This window comes from Sycon ciliatum, chromosome 11, assembly GCF_964019385.1.
Source record: "Sycon ciliatum chromosome 11, ocSycCili1.1, whole genome shotgun sequence".
Taxonomy (NCBI): Eukaryota; Metazoa; Porifera; class Calcarea; order Leucosolenida; family Sycettidae; genus Sycon; species Sycon ciliatum.
In genome coordinates, this window is record NC_088653.1 from 24,723,308 (window position 1) to 24,740,034 (window position 16,727).

Consider the following 16,727-nt stretch of genomic DNA (forward strand, 5'->3'; position numbering starts at 1 on the left):
CTCGCTGGTGGGAGCGAGCTTTCATCCCTGGAGTCCGACTCGAGGTACCTGCATCGGCAGAGCTTCCATCCTCACTGTCCCTTTCATCTGCACTGCTTGTGTTGCCAGTGGTGTTTGCCTGTTGTGCAGAAGATTCTGCGGTGGTGCTGCTGTTGCTGCTGCAGTTGTCGCTGCTGCTGCTGTTGCGGCTGCTGTTGTCTCTGCTGCTGTTGCTGCTGCTGCTGTTGTCACTGCTGCTGCTGTTGTCACTGCTGCTGTTGCTGCTGCTGCTGTTGTCGTTGCTGCTGCTGCTGTTTTTGCTGTTGCTGCTGCGGTTTCCGCCAGAGTTTTTGGAGAAGCACCACCGTCGGCAGTACAAAGGCCTAGGCCAGAAGTTGGGGGCGGTCACAATAGGCATGGAGGTGGCATCTACAGTGACTCTGGCTGATACTCGTCCACTCTCTCTTACATGTACATAAGTCTCATTGGTTCACCTGCCAGCTCGTCCATGGCGGAGAGTAGGTCAGGGAGTGACAGCTACTCAAAATATCACCTACTCTACACTAAGCTACGATTCTACACTACCACTCCTAAGGGCTCCACTCCGGCCTGATGCCGGGTGGGCTGCGAAATAACGACGAAAACCTACGGAGCTCAAAAACTCAAGCCTGCCTAATCCCGGTGGACATGCAATGCCAAACCCTTGCCACCAGCCAAGAAGTTCAGCTTCACTCCAATCAGCGCAAGCCAGGTGTGTAGGGGGATGAAACAGCTCTCCATGAGGAAAGCTACCGCTGACCAATAACTTGTCCCTGTTCTGTACATTTCCCCTTCTCCCCCTTCCCTGCCACTTTGTTTTCCTTCTTCAAGTGTTGCTTTTCGTATTGTTGAAGAGCATAAGCATCTTGGCGTTGTTATTGACTTCAAATTGTCGTGCTCACCCCATGTGCAGTATGTCTGCAAGCGCACAAGCTCCATCCTTGGGGCTCTTCGAACCCACTGTAGACATCTTCCTCTTTCTTGAAAAAGCTTGTTTTATCGTTGCTATATATTGCCCTTACTTGACTACTGTGATACTGCTTGGTCTGGCATAACTACTACTGTATCGAACAAGCTAGAAACCCATAACCGCATGCTCCTTAAAATCTTATAAAGCAAAGATCGTCGCTTGCCCTCCGCTAGCCTTTACGAAATTGCCAAGATCAGTCCTCTTTCCACTCGACATAGGTACCACCTCTGTGTTCTCATACATAAAATATTACATGTACTTAACGAGAGAGCTTGGAAGCTCAGGGCCCTACGCTATGCTTTTATGCTTTTTTGACTAGCTCATCGTACATGTTATAAGAACTGATGGAAATGTCTTTTCCGTTGATTGGCCACATCACTGTATTGCAAAAACGTTTCAATCGGTTTGAACATTATGAGTTAGGCAAAAGTATTTGCAGAATTTATTGCGGATTGTTATTTCTCTAATAATCATCTACTTTTTGTTTGCTCCTTCTTTTCTTTTTACCTCCTTATACTGTAAATCAACAAATTTTGGCCGATGAGAAATAGAAACCTCTCTAGTAGAGAGGTTAAGATGCACGTTATTTCCGACATGACGTGCAATTTCACGTCAAATTTGAAATCGATTGGTATTTTTGCTCTCACATGCATCCATTGCTCAATCATGCATCATTTGCCTATATGACAAACTTTGGCCTGCGATTTACTTTGGCCGGTTGGTACCAAGCGGCGAAATCAGCGAAATTAAATCGCCAGCGAAAATTAGTTGATTTTAATACAGTAATTGGATTTTCTGGCCTTTTTGTAGTAATACGGTAAAACCTGTAGCTAAAGACCACCGTGACTAGCGACCAGCCTGGTACTACCGACCACTTCACCAGGCACGGACGGTCTCAATCAAAATGCACTGTGACTAGCGACTACCTGCTGAATGCGACCAGCGACCGCCCTTTCTTGCCCCAAAGACGATTATTGACCCGTAACTAGCGACCCTAAGTACCAAATCAAATGTTGCTCGAAGCTCCTTCTTGAAAATTTGCTGATTTTCCACGGTCCTGAAAGGACTCTTTCGATACTACAGCTGAACAAATGAACACAGGTCATTTTGACTGTCGAATCGGTGTGGACTGCACTACACCTGTCCAAATTTCAAGCTCTGTCAAGAATAAACACGATAGGAAACGTGATCGATGTTGCTACTCGGAGAAGAAACGAAGACAGAGCGGCTCTGACACCCCAGTCATACAGACGAATCGACGATGGCATCAAGGAATCCAGAAACAAAGCAGCACCGCAAGGTCCTGATGCTGAAGGATCGCGTTCAAGCAATCGAGAAGTTACAACAAGGACAGTCGGTACGATTGATCACATGAACAAATTCGAAGCCCAGCGTAAAAACGAAACTTCTACGGGGAACGTTTGACTCCTGGCTCAGAAGTAGCAGCTGAATTTGACGTCTGCAAAAAGTAGTCTTCTCCTTCTGTCTCTCTCCGTCTCTGGTCTCTCTCTCCAAGTGTTGTTTGACCTGAAAAAGAATGGCAATGCGCAAGTCCTGGGGAATCGTAATAGCTGCATTTTTACATACATATCATATACGGGATCCATATATGGTCATGCAGTGCAAACCTCTAACTAAAGACCACCTGCCACTAAAGACCGCTTTTGCTGGCACCAAGGGGTGGTCGTTAGTCACAGGTTTTACTGTACATGTACATTGACCTGTTGAGCCAATGACGCCGCCGAATGCATGGTTGCCTGTGGAGCACATTACATAACTTTACAGTCTCCTAAAATACGTAACCTGTCCGATGGCAAAAGAGGCTGCAGATTTAGTTTTTCTGGGCGTTGACGGGATGTCTGCGACGCGAAAGTTCAGTTCGTGTTATTTGCCTCGCACGTCGAAAAATCAACGCGAGTGACCTGCTGCTCACGTCGAAATTTGGACATTACATAACTTTACAGTCTCCTAAAATACGTATCCTGTCCGACGGAAAAAAGAGGCTGCAGATTTAGGTTTTCTGCGCGTCGACGGGATGTCTGTCCTGACGTTTACTGGGACCGGCGCTGACTCTGCCGATCACGGGCGTTCTGGACTCGACGGGATGTCTGTCCTGACGTTTCCTGGGACCGGCTTAGACTCTGCCGATCACGGGCGTTCTGGACTCAACGGGATGTCTGTCCTGACGTTGCCTGGGACCGGCGGACTCTGCCGATCACGGGCGTTCTGGAGTCGACGGGATTTCTTTTCCGACGTTTCCTGTGACCGGCGCTGAATCGCTCGTTCACGCTTATTTTGGAGACGACGGGATCTCTCTTCCAAAGTATGTTTATGCTGACGCATCCTATCACCTATTCGGCGTGTATTCTAATTTAATTTCCTCCTCGTCTCCCTATTTCTTTCCAAATCTCCCTCTACATCAGGGAGTCGTATACATAATACGAAGAATATTGGTACGGTACGGGACAGATACAGGAGCCCGCAAATATTGTGGACAGCTGTTATGTACAATCCTGTAGAGCCTTTGTAGTCACAGATACGGGACAGATACGGGACAGATACAAGATAGCTCCAGCCGTGACACAAACAAACAAACAAACACCAAATTAAAGCTGTGTGGACCCTGGCTAGCGCCAGACGTTACTGAAGTAACGTCTTCTGCATAGCTACGGGAATAAGATGGAGGCCTATAATTGGTTCTCCGAAACACGGAATACCTGGAACTCATTCCGCCTTCCACGCGCTGCCTCCGCCCTATTCACTAAATCCCTGATCTTTGCTGGCTATGTGTTTTGAGCAACATTACCAACGCAGGCCAAGACCTGCACGTCGATGGATAATTTTGTTGCTAAAATCTCTGCTCAATTATAGGTTTCATGTATTTGCATGACATACTGCTGGTTTGTCTCCTGCCTTCTTCGCCTTTTTTGTATTCTTTTATCTGTTTTACTGCTGTGGTTGGCTTTCACCCTTGTCTCCATTTTTACTGGCCGTCATCATGATTTGCCATGAGATAATGATATAAATACAAATACAAATACAAATGTGTGTACGTTTGTGAATGCGTGTTATTATTATACGCATTTCCGCGGCAGCGTCAACCAAGCAGTAATGCTTGATCCACACGTTCGCTTAAGCTGGACATTGAAACAGAGCAGATGTAGATGTCTCCTAGAGAATGGGGCTCTACAAACCAATGACCAAAGTTAGTACTTCAGTAACATAGAGTAACATGGAGCGTCATAAAATTGGTGTCGTTGGGGGAAACGTCATCTTTATTGTCTCTTCATATAGCATCATGGTCAATGGGTGGCGAGATAATTATAATGTACGAGGCTGAGTTTCCAGATAGTTATTAAAAGATTCAAATAGTAATAATTATTATAGAATGGTTGTTATGAGTTTATAAGGGTGCCATGGCTGTTTCTACACGTCACGGGGATGTGCACAAACACTCTTCACCAGCGCGTTCCATGCTGGACGATCCGCAGCAATCCGCACAATCCACATTGTAAATGTGTGCACGTTTGTGAATGTGTGTACATTTGGGAATGCGTATTTGTCCACGTGTGTGTGTGTGTGTGTGTGTGTGTGTGTGTGCATGTGCGTGTGTGTGCACAAGAGAAGAAATAAGTGTTTGAAAGAACCGCATCTCACACACATACACGCACACACACACGAATGCACACACGCACGCACGCACATACACACACATACACGTACACACATACACATGCGCTGTGATAATGAAGCCGCAATGGATGCAACTCCCATCTTGCTCCTAGGAAATCACCACTCGGCATCACCACTTGACATCACCACCTGACATAACCAGCAATATACAGATATGTTGAACATAACTTACAGCTGGTAGATGTGTTTCCAGAACAGCAGTCGTCTTCTAAGCCTATGTCATCGATAGCAATGTCACCACGATAACCACCTCCACGAATGCCTTCAAATGAAAGCTGAACAAAAGCGTGCAGAAAGGTTACAGTTGACATGAGACGTAAACGGTTATCTCGGATTACCTAGCCGGGGCCGGTAGACGGTCTAGGTATTCAAATGAACTTTAACTCAACTCAATCCTACCTCTCAAGGTCATTGTGGCCTGTGCATCCTAATGCTCTTGCATGACGGAAGACCTACATACATTCTTCTCTTTGTCAACCAAAAGGTGTGCCTAGTGTGGAGGGGCGTTAAAAACTATTGGGACTGACTAACTCCTACAGATCTATGTTAGAATTTTCCACTGACCAGTCTGAACAGCCTACATGTATATAGCACCTTTTTTTGTCATGTGTTGCATACTTGGTAAACAGTTCAAGTAATTATTGTAATAGACGTTCAGGGGCAACAGAAGTCATGAATGTTCTACCTCTAGAGTATTACGCTCCCTCATTTCTGTCTGGTTTGTGTCAAAGTTATCTGCCCTGGTGCAAAGCTTGCTGTGTTTATCACAGCTGGTGCCCTCTGACATTGATGCTTAGAGCCTGTGTGAAAATGCTTTGTTCTTCATTAGACTTTATTGCGATTGATTTGGCCTGTAACTCTGAGCTTCGTTGACGAGACCTAACAAGGTCGAAACAGCTATTTGTTTGGACATTGTGATCGTGTACTGCTGTACTATAAATGCGGAAAACAGCACATGAAGGGAATGCAGTACCGGAACAAACACGTGACAAAGTTGTCAGTCCGGTTGCAGCTTGAACAGCCGCAGCACCTTGATGTGCTTCTTTTGTCGACACAGTTTTGGCCTCAAACTGCGTATGTACAGCGCCTCCAGTGTGAACCTGTGCGCGCTGTTCCGGGCTGGTGTGATGACACTGAAGCTGCTGTTGCGTTCCTGCGGGATGCATTCAGGTTGCGCCTGCAAATGCTTTGTGATGGCGCTATCACTTGTTGCCACACGTTTGTCAGGCGGCTACTTGTACAGCTTGTCTGGGATATGCTGCTTGATCCTTTCGGAGAATCGCTGACATGTCTCACAAACGTACGTCCGCTCACAGCGACACGCGTACTTATAAATAAAATTACTATTTTCAAGAGTTGGTGAAACATCCTTCGCGATAGACCTGAATGCGGGCCTGATTGTGTAAATTACAATGGGGGCTACTGTAGGATAGCAGTTCAAAATTGCAGCTTAATTTTTTGGCGGCGGGGAAGGCAATGCAATTTTTCTTTGCACTTTTCGGCAATTTTGTGATAATAAGCGTTGCAGGTTCAAGTTGTGCAGAAGCTGTATCTGGGCTAGGTTCAAGAACGCTTGTCATGACTCGCTTGAGTACTTTGAGTGGGTAACCGTTAGAACACAGAATATCCTCTAGCTTAGCAATTTCAGCTGATAATAGTGATGGTGAGCAGATGGTTTTAGCTCTGAAAGTTAATGATCTGATCAAATTGATTTTGTTTCTAGTGTCACAAAACGAGTCCCACCGGGTGAAAAGACCTGTGAACGTCGGCTTTCTATATACTGTGGTGAGCAATTCTGTGCAAGAATGTTTAATCAATAATCATACATCAAGAAACGGCGATTCTCCATTATTCTCCTCCTCCATTGTAAACTGGAGAGCTGGGTGAAGATTATTTAAACGCTCAGGAAATTCCTATGCCAGTTTCCGGTTGTGAAATGCTGCGAATGTGTCATCCACATAACGCCTATAGAATTGGGGCCAATGACTGTCTGGAATTGTGTTCTCAAAATATCCAACAAAGATATTGGCTAGCACGGGGCCCAAGGGTGAACCCATGGCTATTCCGTCCCTCTGTGAGTACATATTGCCATTGAAACTGAACTGCACGTCTGATGTGGCTTTGAAAAGCAGCTTCTTGAAAAGATCTTGGGGTATTTGCGGGGCTGATATTTCATCATCATGGTATAGCGACTGTATGCAGATATCTATTGTTTCCTTGAGAGGCACGTTTGTAAAGAGGCTGACTACATCGAAACAGCAAAGGAACAGCGATCCAGAGTTCTCTGCCTGCTGCTGGCCAAATTCCCTTACTTCATCCACGAACTCGAAGGTATCCTTAGTTGCTTGGGCGGAATATTTATTCAGGACTGGCTTTAGTGATTCAGCTAACCACTTTGCCATTTCGTGTTGGGGAGCGCTGATCATGGACAGGATTGGTTGAAGAGGCACGTCTTTCTTATGTATTTTCGGTACGCCATAGAGCACAGGTCGGCACGAGCCAACGGGTCGGATCCGGTCGTAATCTATATCGAGTATTTTTCCAGCCTTTTTGTATCGCAAAAGGTATGCCTGCAAGGCGCGTTCATCCAGGTAAGTGCAGTCATGCGTTTCATTGGGTCCAAGGAGTTGAAAGTTCGATGCATCAGCCAGAATAGCATTCATCTTGTCATTGTAATCACTTCGCTGCATTATCACCACTCCATTCCCTTTGTCTGGCCTGCTGATTATTATATCTTTGTCATTCTTTATTTTCCTGATGGCTGCCATATGCTTGTCGTTGAGGGGATAATCGGTTTTATCTGCTTTACTGTTACTAAACTCTTCTGCAAGATTCGCCAACGCTGCTTGACACGTATCCCTCTTGGCATCACTCACTGGTACGCAGCACTCCAATTGATCATTTGTTAGTTCGAATTCTGCCTGCACAATCTCCTTGTCCATTCTGGAACTAGGGGGGACTCCAAACTTCAAGCCCCTGCACAGTACGTCTTTTTCAATATTAGTTAGCATAACTCCGGCCAAGTTGAGTAGGTGGGAGTGTTTTAATTCGCTTGAGCCCTTCTCATAGCGCACCTCCCTCCTGAGTGCATCGTCAAACTTACTTTTGATCCGTCATTGTAATCTTGAGGAGGTCTGGTTGATGAGCTTCGCGAACCCGAAGCGGTCCAGCACGCTAAGGCTAGTCTTGCTGATTCTCTACCCCCAGTATAAATTCTGCCTTCGTTTTCGTTCTTGCTCATTCCCATGTAACTACTGATGGAAATGGGTGAAAAGCTTTAAGTATTATGAAACTGACAACCTTGTTGTTGTGTGTATATATATTTTTTTTTTCAAGCAGCATATCCCAGACAAGCTGTACAAGAAGCCGCCTGACAAACGTGTGGCAAAAAGTGATAGCGCCATCACAAAGCATTTGCAGGCGCAACCTGAATGCATCCCGCAAGAACGCAACATCAGCTTCAGTGTTATCACACCAGCCCGGAACAGCGCGCACCGATTCACACTGGAGGCGCTGTACATTCGCAGTTTGAGGCCAGAACTGTGTCGACAAAAGAAGCACATCAAGGTGCTGCAGCTGTTCAAGCTGCAACCGGACTGACAACTTTATCACGTGTTTGTTCTGGTACTGCATTCCCCTCATGTGTTGTTTTCCGCATTTTTCCACTGCTCCATACATTCCTATGGTAGTGTAGTGTGAACTTGAGGTGCGTAAGAATATTCTTGCTGATTCTCTACCCCCAGTATAAATTCTGGCTTCGTTTTCGTTCTTGCTCATTCCCATGTAACCACTGATGAAAATGGGTGAAAAGCTTTTGGTATTATGAAACTGACAACCTTGTTGTTGTGTGTATATAAATTTTGTTCGCCTACCTCTCTATTTAAATATTTTAAACGGCGACTGGACCACAGACTAATTCAGGACCTGAATTATGTGTTAAAGTGCAAAGGCCGGATCATCCATGGTCGTGAGAATGCAGACTTTTACGGAACTGCCTTACGTGCGGTGTTGCGCCCCGCTCTATCAAGAAGCGGGTGCAGAGAGTTAAGGCCAAGAAGCCATGGAGAATCGAACGCGCCTTTATCAAGGACGAACTGGAGAGGACCACCGCTGACTTGGAACACTTTCTCCTCGAGTACCGCCGTGTTCTTCACGAAGTCAATCGGATCCTTAGCGTGCTGGACCGCTTCAGGTTCGCGAAACTCATCAACCAGACCTCCTCAAGATTACAATGACGGATCAAAAGTAAGTTTGACGATGCACTCAGGAGGGAGGTGCGCTATGAGAAGGGCTCAAGCGAATTAAAACACTCCCACCTACTCAACTTGGCCGGAGTTATGCTAACTAATATTGAAAAAGACGTACTGTGCAGGGGCTTGAAGTTTGGAGTCCCCCCTAGTTCCAGAATGGACAAGGAGATTGTGCAGGCAGAATTCGAACTAACAAATGATCAATTGGAGCGCTGCGTACCAGTGAGTGATGCCAAGAGGGATACGTGTCAAGCAGCGTTGGCGAATCTTGCAGAAGAGTTTAGTAACAGTAAAGCAGATAAAACCGATTATCCCCTCAACGACAAGCATATGGCAGCCATCAGCAAAATAAAGAATGACAAAGATATAATAATCAGCAGGCCGGACAAAGGGAATGGAGTGGTGATAATGCAGCGAAGTGATAACAATGACAAGATGAATGCTATTCTGGCTGATGCATCGAAGTCTCAACTCCTGGGACTGACGGAAACGCATGACCGCACTTACCTGGATGAACGCGCCTTGCAGGCATACCTATTGCGATGCAAAAAGGCTGGAAAAATACTCAATAGAGATTACGACCGGATCCGACCCGTTGGCTCGTGCCGCCCTGTGCTCTATGGCGTACCGAAAATACATAAGAAAGACGTGCCACTTCGACCAATCCTGTTCATGATCAATGCTCCCCAACACGAAATGGCCAAGTGGTTAGCTGAATTACTAAAACCATTCCTGAAAAAATATTCCGCCCACGCAACTAAGGATACATTCGAGTTCGTGGATGATGTACGGGAATTTGGCCAGCAGCAGGCAGAGAACTCTGGATCGCTGTTCCTGTGCTCTTTCGATGTAGTCGGCCTCTTTACAAACGTGCCTCTCAAGGAAACAATAGATATCTGCATACAGTCGCTATACCATGATGATGAAATATCAGCCCCGCAAATACCCCAAGATCTTTTCAAGAAGCTGCTTTTCAAAGCCACATCAGACGTGCAGTTCAGTTTCAACGGCAATATGTACGCACAGAGGGACGGAGTAGCCATGGGTTCACCCTTGGGCCCCGTGCTAGCCAATATCTTTGTTGGATATTTTGAGAACACAATTCCAGACAGTCATTGGCCCCAATTCTATAGGCGTTATGTGGATGACACATTCGCAGCATTTCACAACCGGAAACTGGCATTGGAATTCTCTGAGCGTTTAAATAATCTTCACCCAGCTCTCCAGTTTACAATGGAGGAGGAAAATAATGGAGAATTGCCGTTTCTTGATGTATTGATTAAGCATTCTTCCACAGAATTGCTCACCACAGTATATAGAAAGCCGACGTTCACAGGTCTTTACACCAGCTGGTACTCGTTTTGTGACACTAGAAACAAAATCAATTTGATCAGATCATTAACTTTTAGAGCTAAAACCATCTGCTCACCATCACTATTATCAGCTGAAATTGCTAAGCTAGAGGATATTCTGTGTTCTAACGGTTACCCACTCAAAGTACTCAAGCGAGTCATGACAAGCGTTCTTGAACCTAGCCCAGATACAGCTTCTGCACAACTTGAATCTGCAACGCGTATTATCACAAAAGTGGAAAGGGCAAAATTGCATTGCCTTCCGCAAAAAGATTATAGCTGCAATTTTGAACTGCTATCCTACGGTATCCCCCATTGCAATTTATACAACCAGACCCGCATTCAGGTCTATCGCGAAGGATGTTTCACCAACTCTTGAAAATAGTAATTTTATTTATAAGTATTCGTGTCGCTGTGAGCGGACGTACGTTGGTGAGACATGTCAGCGATTCTCGGAAAGGATCAAGCAGCATATCCCAGACAAGCTGTACAAGAAGCCGCCTGACAAATGTGTGGCAACAAGTGATAGCGCCATCACAAAGCATTTGCAGGCGCAGCCTGAATGCATCCCACAGGAACGCAACAGCGGCTTCAGTGTGATCACACCAGCCCGAAACAGCGCGCACCGATTCGCACTGGAGGCGCTGTACATTCGCAGTTTGAGGCCAGAACTGTGTCGACAAAAGAAGCACATCAAGGTTCTACGGCTGTTCAAGCTGCAACCGGACTGACAACTTTATCACGTGTTTGTTCTGGTACTGCATTCCCCTCATGTGTTGTTTTCCGCATTTTTCCACTGCTCCATACATTCTTATGGTAGTGTAGTGTGAACTTGAGGCGCGTAAGAATATTCTTGCTGATTCTCTACCCCCAGTATAAATTCTGGCTTCGTTTTCTATCTTGCTTATTCCCAATGTAACTACTGATGAAAATGGGTGAAAAGCTTTTAGTATTATGAAATTGACAACCTTGTTGTTGTGTGTATATAAATTTTGTTCGCCTACGTCTCTATTTAAATATATATATATATATTTAAATAGAGACGTAGGCGAACAAAATTTGTATACACACAACAACAAGGTTGTCAGTTTCATAACACTAAAAGCTTTTCACCCATTTTCATCAGTAGATACATGGGAATGAGCAAGAACGAAAACGAAGCCAGAATTTATACTGGGGGTAGAGAATCAGCAAGAATATTCTTACGCGCCTCAAGTTCACACTACACTACCATAAGAATGTATGGAGCAGTGGAAAAATGCGGGAAACAACACATGAGGGGAATGCAGTACCAGAACAAACACGTGATAAAGTTGTCAGTCCGGTTGCAGCTTGAACAGCCGCAGCACCTTGATGTGCTTCTTTTGTCGACACAGCTCTGGCCTCATACTGCGAATGTACAGCAACCTGAATGCATCCCGCAAGAACGCAACAGCAGCTTCAGTGTCATCACACCAGCCCGGAACAGCGCGCACAGATTCACACTGGAGGCGCTGTACATTCGCAGTATGAGGCCAGAGCTGTGTCGACAAAAGAAGCACATCAAGGTGCTGCGGCTGTTCAAGCTGCAACCGGACTGACAACTTTATCACGTGTTTGTTCTGGTACTGCATTCCCCTCATGTGTTGTTTCCCGCATTTTTCCACTGCTCCATACATTCTTATGGTAGTGTAGTGTGAACTTGAGGCGCGTAAGAATATTCTTGCTGATTCTCTACCCCCAGTATAAATTCTGGCTTCGTTTTCGTTCTTGCTCATTCCCATGTATCTACTGATGAAAATGGGTGAAAAGCTTTTAGTGTTATGAAACTGACAACCTTGTTGTTGTGTATATATATATATATACAAAGGACGAAACAGTTCTGTCCGCAGATTGAGTATTTCGCTCCTGCTCTTGTAGCAGTTGAGCACTCTTGCGTGGGGTAGTGCCTTTGCTGTTTGCGTTATGCAGAGCTCACTGACTTGTCAGTTTGAGAACTCTGGCAAGGTACGTTCGGGCCTGATTGGAAATTTTTATTTCCATTGCTATCAGGTTCGGCCTCATTTTCTCTGTGCTGCGCTGACGAGTCCACAAAGGACGAAACAGTTCTGTCCGCAGATTGAGTATATATATATATATATATACTCAATCTGCGGACAGCATGCTGTTTCGTTCTTTTTGAACTCATCAGCGCAGCACAGAGGAAATGAGGCCGAACCCGATAGCAATGGAAATAAAAATTTCCAATCAGGCCCGAACGTACCTTGCCAGAGTGCTCAAACTGACAAGTCAGTGAGCTCTGCATAACGCAAACGGCAAAGGCACTACCCCACGCAAGAGTGCTCAACTGCCACAAGAGCAGGAGCGAAATACTCAATCTGCAGACAGCATGCTGTTTCGTTCTTTTTGAACTCATCAGCGCAGCACAGAGGAAATGAGGCCGAACCCGATAGCAATGGAAATAAAAATTTCCAATCAGGCCCGAACGTACCTTGCCAGAGTGCTCAAACTGACAAGTCAGTGAGCTCTGCATAACGCAAACGGCAAAGGCACTACCCCACGCAAGAGTGCTCAACTGCCACAAGAGCAGGAGCGAAATACTCAATCTGCGGACAGCATGCTGTTTCGTTCTTTTTGAACTCATCAGCGCAGCCCAGAGGAAATGAGGCCGAACCCGATAGCAATGGAAATAAAAATTTCCAATCAGGCCCGAACGTACCTTGCCAGAGTGCTCAAACTGACAAGTCAGTGAGCTCTGCATAACGCAAACGGCAAAGGCACTACCCCACGCAAGAGTGCTCAACTGCCACAAGAGCAGGAGCGAAATACTCAATCTGCAGACAGCATGCTGTTTCGTTCTTTTTGAACTCATCAGCGCAGCACAGAGGAAATGAGGCCGAACCCGATAGCAATGGAAATAAAAATTTCCAATCAGGCCCGAACGTACCTTGCCAGAGTGCTCAAACTGACAAGTCAGTGAGCTCTGCATAACGCAAACGGCAAAGGCACTACCCCACGCAAGAGTGCTCAACTGCCACAAGAGCAGGAGCGAAATACTCAATCTGCGAACAGCATGCTGTTTCGTTCTTTTTGAACTCATCAGCGCAGCACAGAGGAAATGAGGCCGAACCCGAAAGCAATGGAAATAAAAATTTCCAATCAGGCCCGAACGTACCTTGCCAGAGTGCTCAAACTGACAAGTCAGTGAGCTCTGCATAACGTATATATATATATTATAGCAATAAAAACTGCTGTATATATATATACGCAGAGCGCTGCGCTGATGAGTTCACAAAGAACGAAACAGCATGCTGTCCGCAGATAGAGTATTTTCGCTCCTGCTCTTGTAGTAGTTGAGCACTCTCATGTGGGGTAGTGCCTTTGCTGTTTGCATTACGCAGAGCTCACTGACTTGTCAGTTTGAGCACTCTGGCAAGGTACGTTCGGGCCTGATTGGAAATTTTTATTTCCATTGCTATCAGGTTCGGCCTCATTTCCTCTGTGCTGCGCTGATGAGATCACAAAGAACGAAACAGCATGCTGTCCGCAGATTGAGTATATCTATATATAATATAGGGGGAAGTGGTCCCGTCCACCGCAAAGAGGGGTCAACAGTGCTGGGGTGCACTGGAGCTAGTACACAATGGAAGCGGTCCTCACCAAGAAAATACAATCTGTTGCTACTCCGAGTTTCTTGAGTCTTTCAATCGTCAGGCAACTTTTCTAACAGAAAAGTTGCCTGACGATTGAAAGACTCAAGAAACTCGGAGTAGCAACAGATTGTGTTTTCTTGGTGAGGACCGCTTCCATTGTATATATATACTCAATCTGCGGACAATATAATTATATTATATACACACAACAACAAGGTTGTCAATTTCATAATACTAAAAGCTTTTCAACCTGTTTCATCAGTAGTTACATGGGAATGAGCAAGAATGAAAACGGAGCCAGAATTTATACTGGGGGTAGAGAATCAGCAAGAATATTCTTACCCGCCTCAAGTTCACACTACACTACCATAAGAATGTATGGAGCAGTGGGAAAATGCGGGAAACAACACACGAAGGGAATGCAGTACCAGCACAAACACGTGATAAAGTTGTCAGTCCGGTTGCAGCTTGAACAGCCGCGGCACCTTGATGTGCTTCTTTTGTCGACACATTTCTGGCCTCAAACTGCGAATGTATAGCGCCTCAAGTGTGAATCGGTGCGCGCTGTTTCGGGCGCGCTGCTCCATTGAGTATACATTGTGTACCCAGCACGACCCAGACTCTCTGTTTGCCCTCAGTGGATACACACGACATCGTGCAGACCGCCCAGACCGCCAAGGCGGAGGAGTGATTCTCTACGTGAACGACACTTTACCTCATGAACTCGTCCCTACAACAACCCCAGACAGCTTTGACCTATTATCACTGAAACTGTCAGCCAACGACGGCACCATCAACGCAACATGCGTCTACCGACCACACCGTGGCGACTATCGTCTATTCTGCCAGCGAAGGACTAAAGGGACCCTCACTTAATTTTTACCGACTTTCCCGGCAAAAAACACATTTCGACACGCGTGTGTGCTGGACGTCTGCGCGTGCCCCACACGACGTGTGAGATGGCTGACAAGTGAGAGCCAGGGAGTCGTCAAGGACCGGCGTTTGACGACTCCCGGCCTGGTGAGAGCATGCATGTCCAGCTGGCGCGAAAGGGAACCTGTAATTATTTTGTAGATCGATGGCTGAATCACGATGTTTGTTTTGATGTTTTGATACTTGTTGTAATGGCTAGTGATCGAAATGTTACTGTGACTTTTCCAAGTCCTACTGATATACCTTGTCAAATCAGGTGCCCTGCGGTAGTCTTGGTGGAGGCAGACTGGAATGCGTTGAATTCGTAGCTTCTGAAATTGAATTTTTTTCTGGAGTGACACTGACAAGCGATAGCATTGGCGACAGAAGAACTTTGCTTCCTTCCAGGAGAGCTGCATCACAGTCGGATCCTGTCCATGCACATGCGATCATGCTGTGTTGTGGACAGTGGAAAGCTGGTTTTGACCAGAGAAAATATTTTAGACCATTCATGAAGAGGATATTGTTGCTGTAGCTAGCTGACAGACATAACCTGTGGCAGTGGTGTATGGAATCAGCTTGCAAGGTCTGTGGCAGAGAAGGAGCTGAAGCGAGACGTGAAGGGTGCCATGCAGCTTACATTTGTGCATGTTCTAACGTTACTCTACGATGAGGAGCTGCACACGCACTCGCTACTGCTCTCGCAAGGTGATTGGCTTCTCTACAGTGATTCAGGCCGCCTCAAAGCATGGATCTACAGCATTTTGTCGCGGAACACATCAACATGCCTGTTGACGTACACTTTCCAACTGTTTAACCCACAATCTCACTTTCTCATAAATGTATCTCTTATTGGCGATGGTGCCATCGTGAGAATAAAGAATTCAAACAAACAACAACAACAACAACAACAACAACAACAACAACAACAACAACAACAACAACAACAACAACAACAACAACAACAACAACAACAACAACAACAACAACAACAACAACAACAACAACAACAACAACAAAAACAACAACAACAACAACAACAACAACAACAACAACAACAACAACAGCAACAACAACAACAACAACAACAACAACAACAACAACAACAACAACAACAACAACAACAACAACAACAACAACAACAACAGCAACAACAACAACAACAACAACAACAACAACAACAACAACAAGACCAGATACTGAAACTAGCCGTGCACCACTGCCAAGTGACCAGAAGCAAATCCCCCAAAAATGCTACGCCCACTCGTCCCTGGATGACGAAGGTTCTCCTCAGCCAGATCAAAACAAAGCACAAACAGTTCCGCACCTACAAGGCGACCCAACTAGACTCAGATTGGAAACTGTACACAGCCCAGCGTAACCGAGTAACCGCTCTTTTGCGACAGGCTAAGTCCGATTTTGTCCAGCAGACAACGTCAACGGGTACAAACCTCCACCGTCTACTGAAGCACCTGAAGAAACCGCATAAGCAAACAATTCCCACACTATCGACAGCCAACTCCACTGCAGCCACGGCTATGGAGAAGGCAACAGCTCTCAAAAAGTTCTTTATCCCCCAAAGCCAACAGTCCTTTGACAAGACTGCCTGTACTACACCAGACATCAACACTACCCCTGACATCAGTCTTACTCTAAATACAATCGCAGCAACAGTGGAAGAGGTCGAGAAGCTTCTAAGCAGTCTAGACACTGGCTAGAGCCCAGGCTTTGACAACATCCCAACTCGGCTCCTGAAAGAAACTGCAAAGGAAATCTCCCCATCTCTCACTAGTCTCCACAATCTGTCCTTCAGAACCGGAGAAATACCACAGGATTGGAAAGACTATTACACCCATCCCCAAGTCGGGCAACCCCTCCCATCCTACCAACTTCCGACCCA

General features: G+C 45.8%; 1 protein-coding gene across 1 annotated transcript in view; it reads right to left on the reverse strand.

Moving 5' to 3' along the window:
• LOC135827212 (MAM and LDL-receptor class A domain-containing protein 1-like) overlaps nt 1–16,727 on the reverse strand; it is an 88,992-nt gene that overhangs the window by 60,156 nt on the left and 12,109 nt on the right. Inside the window, exon 4 of the mRNA XM_065339741.1 lies at nt 4,854–4,956. Coding sequence (XP_065195813.1) covers nt 4,854–4,956 — 103 coding nt within the window. The remainder of the gene's footprint in view (nt 1–4,853; nt 4,957–16,727) is intronic.